The 13,888-nt window shown below is 38.4% G+C and overlaps 2 protein-coding genes across 2 annotated transcripts; one reads left to right on the top strand and one right to left on the bottom strand.

Annotated features, from left to right (window-relative positions):
• Positions 1-6: 6 nt before the first annotated feature.
• Positions 7-2,194, bottom strand: LOC131780765 (radial spoke head 1 homolog). Its single transcript, XM_059097363.2, has 2 exons — positions 1,888-2,194; positions 7-619 (listed from the first exon to the last, which is right to left on the bottom strand). The coding sequence occupies exons 1-2, from the start codon at positions 2,064-2,066 to the stop codon at positions 130-132; spliced, it is 669 nt and encodes a 222-aa protein (XP_058953346.2). The 5' UTR covers positions 2,067-2,194; the 3' UTR covers positions 7-129.
• An 837-nt stretch (positions 2,195-3,031) lies between these two features.
• LOC131780763 (deubiquitinase MYSM1) lies at positions 3,032-12,779 on the top strand. The gene is made up of 14 exons (XM_059097362.2): positions 3,032-3,141; positions 3,318-3,420; positions 4,178-4,248; positions 4,973-5,022; positions 5,240-5,270; positions 6,237-6,287; positions 6,787-6,856; positions 7,624-7,722; positions 8,094-8,343; positions 9,034-10,049; positions 10,235-10,510; positions 10,610-10,798; positions 11,392-11,630; positions 12,062-12,779. The coding sequence occupies exons 1-14, from the start codon at positions 3,038-3,040 to the stop codon at positions 12,282-12,284; spliced, it is 2,772 nt and encodes a 923-aa protein (XP_058953345.2). The 5' UTR covers positions 3,032-3,037; the 3' UTR covers positions 12,285-12,779.
• The last annotated feature ends 1,109 nt before the right edge of the window (positions 12,780-13,888 follow it).

Here is a 13,888-nt window from a genome sequence, read left to right as displayed (position 1 = left end):
ATGTGATTAGTTGAAAATTGATTTAATCTGCCTGAGTAGAAAACACTCTGTTCTTTATACGAAATTAACAAAGTGTCTGGTATGTTGAAACAAATAAATTCGCATGCAGTAAGTGCTGTGTAGGAGTTATCACTGTTCGTCTGTTAATGAGCAAATCTCTTTTCCCTCCCACATCGGTAAAATCACAATTTCAGGTTCGTCCTCTTCATGTTCGCTTAAAATCTCCTTCTCTTTCCATACGTACTTTCCAATCTGCTCGCAACCCGAGTCGAAAACGTACCTCCCACGGCCTCTTGGCTTGTTTTCTTCAAAATCACCTACATATCTGTGGTTTGAGTGAATGAGTTGACCTTCATCGTGCATTTTGCCTTGCAACCATCTCCCATCGTAACGCGAGCCGGTTGCTTTGTACGTATAAACTCCCTGGCCGTGTCTACGCCCCTGTATCCATTCCCCTTCGTAGGTGTCTCCGTTGGGGTAAGTGTAAGTACCAAAGCCGCTTCGTAAATCGTTGATCCAGGACCCTTCATACTTGGAACCATCTGGATATAAGAACACGCCGTCACCATTTTTCTTGCTCTCTATGTAGTAACCAATGTAGCGCGCTCCATTTTTGAATCTTAAAGAGAGAAATATTTTGGTTTTAATCTCAGTTTTTAGATTTCCATTGCAAAATCTATAGTCTTGCAGGTCTTGTTGCGATGGCGTTAGCTCCTTACAGTTCCTAGAATTTGAACTCAGTCCTATCCAAAACGGTTCATCTGTAGTTTACTAATAGGTAGAAAACATTTTCTTCAGAAATTGGGGGGGGGGGCGGAAGGGGAGGGTGATGGTAATATCATAACACCTTGTTTCATAGTACGTGCAGTGAAGTACATATTTCTCTTTATGACGAGAGGATTTCTTTAGTGATTAAAAAAATAGAGAATATGTCAGAAATAAATGGCCACTGCATTCTCTGTTTAGGATTTTAATTGAAAATTAAGCACTTTTATGGCAAAGAGGATTTAGCTGATATAAATACCTTATTCAAGAAGAGTCTTCACCACGACTTTCAAGATAAGAATTTTTCACGGCGTGACCTTGTGCGCATGACTGAACACGGCTTTGCGTGAAAGTGTTAAAAAATTGAATTAATAAACCAAGCGGGCTTAACTTTCGAAACATCGCCATTTCGCTACGATCACCTGTCTCTAGCGTCAAAAAGCTACGTCTAATAACACTTATATCTCCTCCTTTCTGGCCAGAATTCCGCATTGTTATAAACAAGCGGCAGGAGTAAACCACGGGACATCAGTAAAGACCAAACGTGAACTGAATGGATGAATGAGCAAAGCGACTGATATAGTCACGATACACTATTCACCAAGTCAACATTTGAGAGGTCATTATAAACATTAGCTCGAATGCGTCAACAGTAGCACAACTACTGAGTTGGGCAAATGCGGAAAGAGAAAGCATACTACCACAGCTGTGGTTATAGTCGAACTTGCCCTAGAACTCGAATATTAATGCCCTTGGCCTTCATTGAAACGCGCCTTTGTCAAAGCATCGGAAGATGTTAATTTGTTGCCACGCAAATATCTTCGCTAAACAATAAACAATCGCTTTTATTTCATGTAGCAAAGTCAATGTTAATTTGTTGCCGCGCAAATATCTTCGCTAAACAATAAACAATCGCTTTTATTTCATGCATCAAAGTCAATGCTGGCAGAGATCGTTGAGACCATGCAAGGAATTTTTCAACTCCGATGGCAGAACGGAAGTTTAATCGACTTCAAGCGAATTATGTTTTTCCTAAGAAAGGCAAAACACACCCGAGGGTTCTGAAAAAAAACCGATGTCAAATTATGATTGCTTGATGCAAAATAAGACTTAAATCTTCACCTGTAGGTTCCTTTCCCGTGCCGCTTGCCATTTTCGTAATATCCCTCGTAGGTATCACCGTTGGGAAGCTTCGCTCGCCCAAAACCATGTCGTTCATCCAGTTCGTTTCTTTCACCATCGTATTCTCCTAAATATGGCAAACCATCGTCATCTGGAATGGTTTCCTCATCAGACGACATCTTTATGCGGGCAAACTTCGTTAACACTCAACTTTAAGCGCAAACCTCCGAGGTTCGAAATGGCCGTAGCCGTAAATATAATGTTGATTTCTAACGATTCCGTCTCCAAGAGATACAAATGCCTGATCAGCCACAACATTTTAACCTCAGGGTATTATGTTACAAATTCATGGGGTGTCCAAATTCCTAGACCGTGACAGAAATTTTTCGCGACATCGGTCGAGAAAAATGGCTTGAAACCTGGCTAGAAACAGTTGCTTGCAAATATGGGGGAAATATGGGAATTCTCATGCATAATTTGAATGGAACAAACCACATGCATATGTTTCATTTGACATCTTGCCGAACGATATGAGGGAACTTGAACGCAATTACCTCTACTAATTGCATTCTCAGAGTACGTCTCATCTCTTGAAGTTTTCTGTGAAATCGTTGACTCAGGGTTTTTCCTTAATCTACTGGCTAGTTTACTTAAAAATTGCTCAGAAAAAGCAAAAGTTGCTCGTGGTTGCTAAAACCGCCAAAAGGTGTTCAAAAGTTACCGAACACCTTCGCGTCGGGATAGGCCTCAGGACAGTGTTGTAATTATGGGCTTTAAATGCAAGAAATTATTCAGTGAATTTTTTTTTTCTTTATTCACAATTTTCCATTTATGGCTTACTCTAATAAGATGTCAGGAGCCCATTAATGGGCTCCCGAAGATGTCTTTGTGAAGCCATTTTTTTTCTCAAAAAAAACGAAGGCAATGTTTAAAGGAGGACAGAATATTAAATATGTTTCGAACATTTGAAACAGGATGTTCATAAAGAATTATCTTTACCTAATGAATTACGGAAAAGAGAGAGAGAAAGTCGTGAAACAGAAATTTAGTTATACTTTGTTAAAATTTTCTTGGCGGACAAAATTACCGCATCCCCACCCTGAGAGTCAGTCTACATCTCGTTCCAGTCTTTTCGCCATTCCAATTCAATATGGCGGAATCGGCAGAAGAGGAGATCGATGTCGAAGATATTTCCGATTGTCAGCAAGTATCAAATTTAAAAGACTTGGCTGACGACGATCACAAAGATAAGTGGTACGAAAACTATGATATTATAATATGTTTTACAATAACTCTTTTTAACATGTCTTACATTGATTAGTGATAAAAATTGAGCCATGTTAAATCGAAGGTAGGAGATGGTCATTTTAAACTGTTTGTTTATACATAACGTAGGCTTTGAATTTAAATATTGACTTATTATTTTTTAGGTATGATAAGGACGCCAGCAATCAGAATTTGTTTAATCCCTCTGGAAGCCCATTCTCGTCGGAATATTGCGATCCTAATTCATGGCTTTTAGACACAAATTCGGTGAGAAGTTTACATTTTGTGTGTTAATGTGTTATTTGATGTAAGCAAGATTGACAGTGTTAAAACCATTAACCATAATCCAATGAAATATTTCCAAACCATGAACAGATGAAATATTGACATTTTGGGGAAATCATTCGCTGAAGCTTTAGGTCATGTTTGATATTTTACTGATTTGAAGAGTCAGGCATCTTTTCCAAAACAGCTATTGTTTATATCACAAACCTCGAGTGTATATTTTAAAGCTCGCGTACGCAACATAAAATGAACGCGATAAAAAAAAAAAAAAAAAAAAAAAAAAAACAGTGTACCAATATCATAATAAGTTCAATCTGAATTTTCTAGTGTGATTCTTTCGTTTATGACAAAATTGTATTTGATCACAATATTTCTTTTTTTCGGAATTGTATTAAATCAGGATTCCATCTAATATTATTATACTACTGAAGCAACCAACACACAAGCTCAAATTGATTATTTGATTGGCCTGAGGGCAGTGTGCATGCTTTACCTCTGGAACTCGGTTCCATTTGAGATTAAAAGCAGCACATCTGTCTCTATTTTTAAAGCTAAGCTTAAGACCTATCTTTTTTCGACAAGCATATTTTTAGACTTTAAATTTTTATATAATTATAGGTTATGATAATTTGTCTCTGTAAAGCGCATTTGGGCATTAGGAAAATGCGCTATAGAAATAAATTATTATTATTATTATTAGCTTCGTACTTAATGACTTATAAGCGTTAAAATTTAACAGGTTTGGTCCTTGGATCCTTGCATTGATGACAAGAGTCGTTCAGCTATTGAGAAAATGATTCTAGAAGAACAGTATCCTTACTATATGTGTTGAAAAATTTAAAGTCATTGTACCAGATTTTTGATATATGAGTTCAACTGAACCCTTTCATACCAGAGGTGATTAACTGGAAGTTTCTCCTAAGTTCAAAATTATCCAACAGACAAGTAATGAGTCAGAATAACCCAAACCTTTTCAATTAGAGGTTGTTTCCTTGATCACACCTGAACTTCTCTCCACTAATATACAGGGAAACATATAGCTGATAGTACAGAGAATCATGGGAAAGATCTCAGGTTAAGTGCAAGAGTCAACCCTTTAATATCATTATGCATATTCTACATACTGATCTCTATACATTTCCTAAGATGCTGACAAGGAGAGTTTGTGTAATAATTAAGAGGTTCTTTAGCCAGGGATCATTACTTTCATTCTCATGAACTTAATGTGTGATTCAGGGGTGATTTTGTGTGGAGAAATTAGATGCTGGTCACCCTTAGGGGTTGAAGGGTTAAGAGACTGGAGATATTTAAGTGTTGTTTTTGTTGTATAGGCTTCAATTTTTTAGAAGTGAAGTAAAAAAGACTTAGAGGTCGTAGTGTGTATTGTGTATAATTTATTTAACCAGAAACAACACAAACTATCTTCATTTCAGTTCCTTTTCCAAGAATGCAGACTTTTAACATCAGCAAAATAAATTTTATTTTTATATATCTCCTTTTCATGAACAGTGTTGCTCCTTAACTTGAATTGTAGAATGTATGCTTACAGGTCAACACCAATCAAACTGGACAAGATACCAACAGGTAAGGCATGCGATTAGTTTTATTACTGAATTATAATCTTTTGATTTTAAACAGGCACAGAATTTCAAAATGTTCTGCAAAATTCTGGGGGTTTTGGTTGAGGTTGGGGCATGGACACTGATTTTGAATTTAGTTTGGTTTTATTGTTTTGTTTGTTTGTTTGTGTGTTTGTTTTTACAGCAGTAACCATATTAATGTACCGCATTTAATTTTGCAGAGGAGAAGAAAAGGCAAACTTGTGTTGGAAGGTATAACATATATTTGATTATTTACCTTGATGAAACATATCGATTGCCACCAGATTGTGGTATTTACTTTTATAGGCTTCCTTACTTATTCACCTCTGGTTCACCAAAAAAACATATTAATCTATTCTTACACTAGTTATAGTGAACCAACTGTGTTATACTTGCTTTCTTGTATGTAGAAATTTAACCCTATCATCCCAGATCTGATAAGTAATTTGCCATACTGCCTACACAAAAGCCAAAAGGTCACAAATGTTTATTGCCTTTTGTCACAATGTACTACTCTGCAGTTAAAAATTTTAAAAAAATATGTTGATGTAACATTGGAGTCTGATACACAATCAGCCCTTACCGAAAAAAAATTTTACAAATCGTCTCTCACGAAAAGGGGAAATCCCTTAACCCTGTAACTCCCAAGATCTCATTAGTAATTCTCCAAACTGTCTGTCATTCAATTCATATAATGTTAGATTGGAGAATTTGGAATTGGATCAGCTAGTAATCCCCTAATTTATATTTTTCTTTATTCTCATTATTTGTCTACTTGATATTGTACTGATAGTGTAAGGAGAAATTCTGTCTTGGTCACTAGTGGGACTTAAAGGGTTAAAGACACGCTAGTGAGAGAAAAACTATAATAAGGCGTTAATATAACGTGACCACAAAACCACATGGGAGTCCATGCTGGTCTGTGTTTACCTTTATTCTCAATTTTTATGTTGTTACTTCAAAGATTTCAGTATTTAATCAACTTGTAATCCCATAATTGACATTGTTCTTTATTCTCATGACTTTTCTGCTTGATATTGTATTGATATTGTAAGGAGAAATTCTGTCTTGGTCATTGATGGGAGTTAAAGGGTTACAAAGTAATTCCAAAATTCAACTTGTGATAACTTTTTGAAGTAGATTGCAATTAAAATCAATAGATAATAATAATTATTTTAAACATTTTTTTTCTTCAAGGAATTCAAATTCAAATGCGAAAAAGGGCATCACCAAGTTGAACCCCAAAAGGTAAAAAATATAAAATTTACGGACAATGCCATGTGTCAAAGTTATTTCAAAAAAGCCTCAACTAGGATATCTTGATTTAACTGTAACAAATTGATGAAACCTTTCGTCTTGATGTGTTTCGAATTTTTTTGAAATTCATTTTACAAATATTTTGGTCTTGTCAGGGCTCGAAATTAGCACTCGCAAACTTGCAAAAATGCGAGTGGTTTTTTGAAGTTACGAGTCTAAAAAATATCCTCTAGCAAACATTTGCTAGTTAGGTTCCTTCTTTTGATAGTAAAAAAAATCTTACTAGCAAAACTTTGCTAGTAGACAAAAAAGTTAAGTTCGAGCCCTGGGTCTTGTACTAAAACTGTGTGGACATAAATCAGCTTTTTGGATGGAGGAATTTTAGAAACCAAAAAATTTTATCTGAACCTCCTGATTCCTGAAATGGTTAAAGCATTATGCCGTCCACATAAGCAATGCTCTACCTTTTTTGAAAACTGTGTTGTTGTAGGGAACAACCTTCTGCAACTCACAGAAAACCTTGGACAATTGAGGAACAAGAACTCTTTGAACAAGGATTGGTAAGTTTACTCAAGAATCAAAATCACTTCTTTATTTACAGTAGGTTAAAAATTGAAAAGAGTAGAGCTGGTGTGGACCTACATGGACGAAATCGACAATACTTATTCATGACCATTTGTAAGTTAAAATACTAAGTAAATAGTTATCTTCAATAAATAAAATCTTGGTGTTTATTCAAGATAATAGAGACTTCTTTCTGAAATGACATATCGACCATGTAAATTTTGTACTTATTTCTTAAAGTATACTACAAAGTACTTATAGTGGGAACTTTACTCTCAAAACTTGATCAGTTATTCTACTTCTAGTTTGGAGAATTTGGTTTTTCATCAAGGTACACTGTTGCACGTTTAGTTGATAAATGTAATGACCTTCTAGTCATCTTCCCTTGGTTTTTTCATACTTCTTTCGTGTTTGCCCACACTCAGAAAGTGTTGTGTTGAGGTAAGGTTTTGGAATTTGAAGCGCCACATCTTTGAAAATCATGTCAGCCCTTTAACTCCAAAGAGTGACCAGAACAGAATTTCTCCTTACTATATCTATACAATATCATTCAGACAAGTGATGAGAATAAAGAAAAATATCAATCATGGGATTGCTAATTGATCCAATACCAAATTCTCCAAACTAACGGAGTGAGAATCATTTGGCAGACAGTAAGGAGAATTACTAAAGAGATCTTGGGAGTTACAGGGTTAAGTGATATTCTGTGTATGTGTCCAAGTGCTTTATCTAAAAATTGATAGCAAAGTGATTTTTGCTGTAGGAATTGTATGGCCGAAGTTGGACAAAGATAGCCAGCATGATTGAAACACGGACGGCTCTGCAAGTGAAGAACTATGCTAAGCAATATTTTAGACAAAAGGTACCGTGTGCCGCAGCATTATACGCGCTTCACGCGCATGCAATTCCCACGCACTGCACGCGTGAAACACGCACACTGCTTGGAATAAAAAATATGCTCGTACGTAATTTAATCCATCAACTAGAGCTACTGCAAACTGTATTTTTTTTTCTGAGTTGTTCGTTGGTACAAGCAGTTACAACACAGCTAAACGACTAGTCTGCTCGTAGACCTTCAGATCTATTGTCTAGTTTTGACCAGGGTGCAAGCTGAATAAAAGCCGCCGAAGTTGTTGTTTTTTTCCCTTCCTCTCCGCTGTCGACCTTGCGCTTGGCGCTTGCTCTGCACTTCCCCGCTCAACTAAGGAACACTGTTCCTTTTCATTTCTGCAGAATAAAACTTTCGCACAGTCAGGAGCAGCTAAAGAAGGACAGTCCAATGAAACTATTTTCGTTTCTGAAGTACAAATACAGCAAGTCCTAGATGACAATATCATTTCGGAAGACGATCCAGAGATCCATTCTACATCTGTACTTCCTACAGTTGTCGTGGACAAGGCACAGGATGAATCTGATGACGAAGATATTGAGGTGGACGTGGACGGATCTGATAGCGAACAGTCAGATACTCATTTAATTCCCGGTAATTTGAAATATTCAGTATTGTTATGAAAATTTACTGGTGAAAACAGTTTTTTTTTTTTCTCTTTAAGTCATTCTTCTGAAGGCGTAAATTTAAAGTGCAGATAGCAATTATCGCGTTAGGATGAGTGCCTGACTATAATAATAGCTTTTCTCAAATTTCTTGTTTCCCTTCTCTTAGGAAAATTTTGTTTTCCTGTCATCTACTCGTTTCTGTTGTTTTTCTTCCTCTCGTCCCATTACATTTTCGTTCCCATCTCCTCTCATCCCAATTTACTCTGGCTCCTATTTCCTCTCGTCCCAATCCATTCTCGTTCCCATCTCTTCTCGTTCCCATCTCTTCTCGTTCCAATCTGTTCTCGTCCCCCTCTTCTCTCGTCCCAGTCTATTCTGAATCCCATCTCCTCTCGTCACAATCTATTCTCGTTCCCCTTCTCCTCTCGTCTTAGTTTGTATTCAATCCCGTATTCACCAATACAAATCTTAGGGTTAATCCTAATTTTTTGTATCCCAATCTGTTCTCGTCTCAGTCTCCCCTTTTATTAATCTCTTATCGTTCTTATATTTTCTCGTCCAATCATTTCCTCGTTTTAATCCTCCTTTACTCTTCTCATAGCGACATATGTGAAACATAGCGCTATTAACACGTTTACGAGCTTTTTTTGATTTCAATGAATTCGCTTTACTGCAGGTCAAACGACATCATGTCCCGAGGCTGTTTATTCGGCTCTGGTTCACGCTGCAGAAGTAGAAAACCAACAGATTACTTTGGAAGAGAATTCTGTCACTATCCTTTCAGGAAGCATGTCGCCGAACTCTTCGAAAACAGAGGCCGGCATCTCTGCTATCGATGTCAGATGTTCTCCGAATTTGGATAAAAAAACGCTGTCTGAAAATAGAACTTCTTCATCTTTATCAAAATCATTCCTGGATATGGCTTCTTTAAACGAAACTGAAGTTAAAGAGGTGAAGAACTATGATCGTTTATGTTATGGTGTGGAATATGGAAATCATTTGCCAAATGAATGTGAAGAGGAATCATCTTTAGAGAAGCAGTGTTTTCCAGACGGACTCGCTAAGAGCCTAGAAATAATTTCGAAAAGCGATTGTGTTCAAAGTAAAGATACAGGCCACAATTCTCGAGCGCCAGTCGCAAGTGAAAAAGGAGGTGATGTATCTGCTAGAGACTGGGAGGCAGCGACAAGTGGTGAAGTGACTAGCTCTGAACTGATAGACTCGTTAGACCGGGAGCAGCCTGGGGCTGACGTGACTTCACTTAAACCAATCACTATCGACAGAAATGTTATACAGGACTTAGAGAAAGATCACAATATGGAATTTTTCATGGGGCGTGCTTTAAAGACACCAGAGCGATATATGAAAATCCGCAACTACATTCTCGACATGTGGGAAAAAACTAAACCGAATTTCCTTTTCAAAACGGCCGTGAGGAGCGGGCTTCGAAACTGCGGCGATGTCAACTCTATAGGAAGAGTTCACGCATTTTTAGAAGATATTGGGGCTATAAACGAAGGTTGTTTGGATAGACCAGTTCCCCGCGTCCGACAGCAAGACGAGGCTACAGATGCAAAGGTAAACGTTCATATGGAATCTTGGGTAAATTCACTCAGACCGAGGAGAAAGCGACATAGGAATGAAGAGGGAGACTGGATCGATCCAAGTAAAGCTGAAGGGATGACGATACAGGTATCTTGTGGCCTTTTTTTCCTAAAGAACTATCTTTACTCTTGGAGGATTTTACACGCGGTGGTCAAATATAGAGCCCAAAAGGTCTGGGTTAGAGACCAGGGAAGGCCTTTGCGTTGTGTTCTTGTGTTCTTTAAACTTAAAACTTTTCACTTGTTTTTTTATCTGAAAACTTTAATTTCCAGCACTTGTCTCCTGACAAAGAAGCTTCACCCAATGGATCCTTGAACGAAAAGGGCTCCCCGTCAATCCCCAGGAAAAGACCTTCCCGAAGCAAGCCCTCGTACGATCCGTTCTTACTCGTTCCCTGCCGGAAGTTTCCTTCGCTTGGTGCTGTGCCTTTTGATGTTCACATCCAATCAGAGACCTTGGTGGTCATGGACACGCATGCGCACATGTCAACCACTGAGGTGATAGGTCTGCTTGGAGGACATTACTCACACGACTCGAGAGTATTGAAGGCGAGTTGTCAGTTATGTTCCTTACAAACTTGAACACTGATCGATTGCGTTTGTTGCCAAAATAGTCTCAACCGTTTATTCATTGTTTTGCTTGTGTAGGTTTCCAAGGCGATCCCTTGTCGTAGCTTAAGCACAGGACTTCAGTGTGAAATGGACCCTGTATCTCAAACGCAGGCCTCTGAAGACTTAGCGCTCCGAGGATTGGCTGTGGTGGGCTGGTACCACTCTCATCCCACGTTCGCTCCCATTCCTTCCGTGCGAGACATAGAAACTCAAGCAAAATTTCAGGTAACTCCTCATGTCGTAAATGGGGTAAGGTAGGGAGGGGGGGGGGATTATTTCAGTTTAATGGAATTTCTCGGGTTAGGAGAAAAAGTAACGTCACTCTTGTTTTTGCTCCACTCTTTTTGTCCTTGCTCGGCATTTGAGTCTACCTATAGGGAAGGCGAGACAGGGGTATTCGTGGTCCATCTCCGTACCTATTCTTTTTAAAATAGTTTGTAAGAGGTACCCCTTTCAAAGAGCTGACATTGCTTAATGACATACCTTTCGCACACTCACCTCGGAAAACTACTTCTCTTTTCCAAACCGGCAGACTAGGGTTAAACGATGTTATGAAACGGCATTAAAGCATCCTCCCCTTCCCCCCAACATCCCATCCCCATGACCATAAAATTGACTCGATCCCGGACCACCCAGCCAAAAGGCCAGGACCCAGTTGTATTAAGGACGGATAACGCTATCCAACGGATTGCTGCGCTATCCACCGAATTGAGATTTGTCTAGTAAATAGTGTTATTCAACCTTTAAACAACTGGGGCTAGTTTATTTCTTTAGTAGACAACCAGATATCTTCATATTTTTAATTTTTCTGTGAACAGGAATGGTTTGGAAAGGGCGGAGCACCCTTCATTGGAATAATTGTCAGCCCGTACAATTACAGTAATCTGTCTAACCAATCACAAATAAGATGCTTGACAATCAGTGACGAATGGGAGTCGGCTGGCCAGTATAGGTTGCCGTATCAGTTTGATTACGAGGTGTTCAGAAACGAGGCTGATGAAGATGATACGGTCGAACAAGTGAGGAACATCGCAGACGACTACAGGAGATATCCATTGTGAGAGTTTTTTTCTTTTTCTAACTGCACTTTACGAGCTGAAACAACGTCCTATTGTATGAAACTTTCCGATGATTTTATAGGAGAACACTTTGTCTGCAATATAACTATTTTGTAAAAAATTTTCATTAGATTGAGCGAGTTTCAATTGTGTTGGGATTGCAATGGTTTTGCTTTCCTTCGCTATTTGATTGGTTCAGAAAACTCGCGCCACTCTCGCAACCAATCAGATGAGAACTCAAATCAATCTCAACTTGGTCACCCGCGATTTCCCGCGCCTCGAGGAGTTTGCTTGTGGTTCATCTGAGTTATCATCGGCTCCTTGTGATGTTTTCTTTTGTTGTAATTGACCGGTCGTGATAACCTAGGTTTTGAATTGCATTTACAAAATGCTCTTGACTGACTTCTGTCATCACTTATCTCATTTTCAGCCGTGTTCAATTCAGCAGACGATTTGGTGCATCTGCAAACTTGGACCTCTTAGACAAGCTTTTGGACTCATTGCGCGTCCGTCTAAGTGTTTCATCCGAAGGCCAAAGAGAAGGATTCTTAACCAGGTTAAAGAACGCCATCTCGGAGAATATCAATGCTCATACGCCCATATCAGACAACAAGCCGCAAGAAGCGCTCGGGGCGACTTGTAACGACCATTAAATGAATTTTCGGATCGTTCCGTTGCAGGAAATACTCAAGACCATTCGTATGCATCTAGGCCGGACCACTCTACTTATTGATTTTATTATAATAATAATGATAATTATTGTTGTTGTTATCATTATGATTATTAATATTATTACTAATATTACTGCGGTTGATATTACTCTCAGCTCATACATATTAAAGAAATTTTCTTTAAGAATTATTTACATTTAAGGAGTTCTTAATCATAAGATTAGCTTGACTCATTATGAAACAATTTTTGTAAAAATGTTTAAAGAAAGTTAAATGGTATAAATGTGTGCGGTGTACAAATTCAATGCTAAAGAAATGTCTTATTCCAAAATCTAAGGTGAAAGGGGAGTGTTCATTGTTTAGTTTTTGAAATATTATGATGGCTGTATATTGTTGTAAATAGATATTTAAAAGCGGGAAAGCTATTTAAGTCAAGAATATCTGAATAAAAGATTAATCATAAATTGTAAACCAAAACGCCGTTCCAGTAGTATGAGGAAAGGTTTGTCCTATGCTTTGTCAGACTTAGTGTAAGGTTGAAGCATCCCTATACGATAGGAATTTTCTTTCTCGCAAAGTGATCTCCCCCCCCCTACTCCCCACACAACTACTCGGCTTGTTTGTTTCGCTTTTTGAACTTTGTTCGCTGTTTTCATTTTTTGAACCTGTGTTACTCGTTGTTGTTGTGTTGTGTTTTGTTTTTTTTAACCAACGGATTTTGTAGTCCTATATCTGCGATTTTAATTTTGCTGTGAACAAAATTGGAGGTTTTCTGATTTTGCATTAAATAAATGTATGGGAACAAAGTAAATGTTGACAGCGGTGAACTGATTAGAGATCTAGAGCTATGGAAAATTCACCAACATGCTTATTTCTTTCTTTAATGATATGATAAACAAGAAAAAGGAATACAGGTTTTGTGTCCCAGTTTGAAGAAATACCCTCACTCGCCTCCAGTTCATTAATTTGGACTGACCCAGTTATTTCTCAAAACCTTAAATGGCAAAAACTCTTCGTTCCTCTGATCCTTTGAGACGACGATGGCACGCTGTTGAACGTCTCCTTTCCCGTTTCTGGTGCTTTTGGAGTCGAAGTCGCTTTCTGACCTCGGATCCAATTCGACGTGACTTGTCCCTTCCGCGACAAATAAAACTTCTGTTGGAATGCAGCCCGGAGGCAAAGAGACGCAACGGTACGTGGGCATTCTCTTCACTTGTGTGATTATAACGTCGTCCTTTACTTCCTTCGAAGTTCTGTTGTGAGCAGTGCCCATGGGTGCTGTCAACCACGTTCGTACCTCGGACTCGGAGTTCAACGAAACACGTTTTCGCAGCCAAGTGAGTATTCCAGCTTGCTTCTTCTGTTTCGTCTTTTCCGTTTGATCCTCGGTAAATTGCTGTAACTCCTCCTGGCGATCATGTGGTTCGGTCTGTTTCTTGGCAACGCTTCGTGAAGTTTCGGAATTAAAGTGATAGAAATGTGAAAAATGATCACAAGTCGGCGCTGTGTTCGTCGTACGGACGACATTGGTGTCGTTTCTTTCGCTCATTGTGAAAATTATGATAGAAACTTCCTCACTATGTCCC

This window comes from Pocillopora verrucosa, chromosome 12 (genome assembly GCF_036669915.1).
Source record: "Pocillopora verrucosa isolate sample1 chromosome 12, ASM3666991v2, whole genome shotgun sequence".
NCBI lineage: Eukaryota > Metazoa > Cnidaria > Anthozoa > Scleractinia > Pocilloporidae > Pocillopora > Pocillopora verrucosa.
The sequence above is the reverse complement of the archived record's forward strand: the minus strand, read 5'-3'. Positions and strand labels throughout refer to the sequence as shown.

What these genes read in the sequence shown, in the direction of transcription:
- LOC131780765 (XM_059097363.2), bottom strand. Translation starts at nt 2,066, where the DNA reads ATGTCGTCTGATGAGGAAACCATTCCAGATGACGATGGTTTGCCATAT. An exon ending in CACGGGAAAGGAACCTACAG is followed by an intron (nt 620 to 1,887) that starts GTGAAGATTTAA and finishes TCTCTCTTTAAG; the next exon opens with ATTCAAAAATGGAGCGCGCT.
- LOC131780763 (XM_059097362.2), top strand. Translation starts at nt 3,038, where the DNA reads ATGGCGGAATCGGCAGAAGAGGAGATCGATGTCGAAGATATTTCCGAT. An exon ending in AGGCAAACTTGTGTTGGAAG is followed by an intron (nt 5,271 to 6,236) that starts GTATAACATATA and finishes TTTTTCTTCAAG; the next exon opens with GAATTCAAATTCAAATGCGA. An exon ending in AGCAATATTTTAGACAAAAG is followed by an intron (nt 7,723 to 8,093) that starts GTACCGTGTGCC and finishes TCATTTCTGCAG; the next exon opens with AATAAAACTTTCGCACAGTC.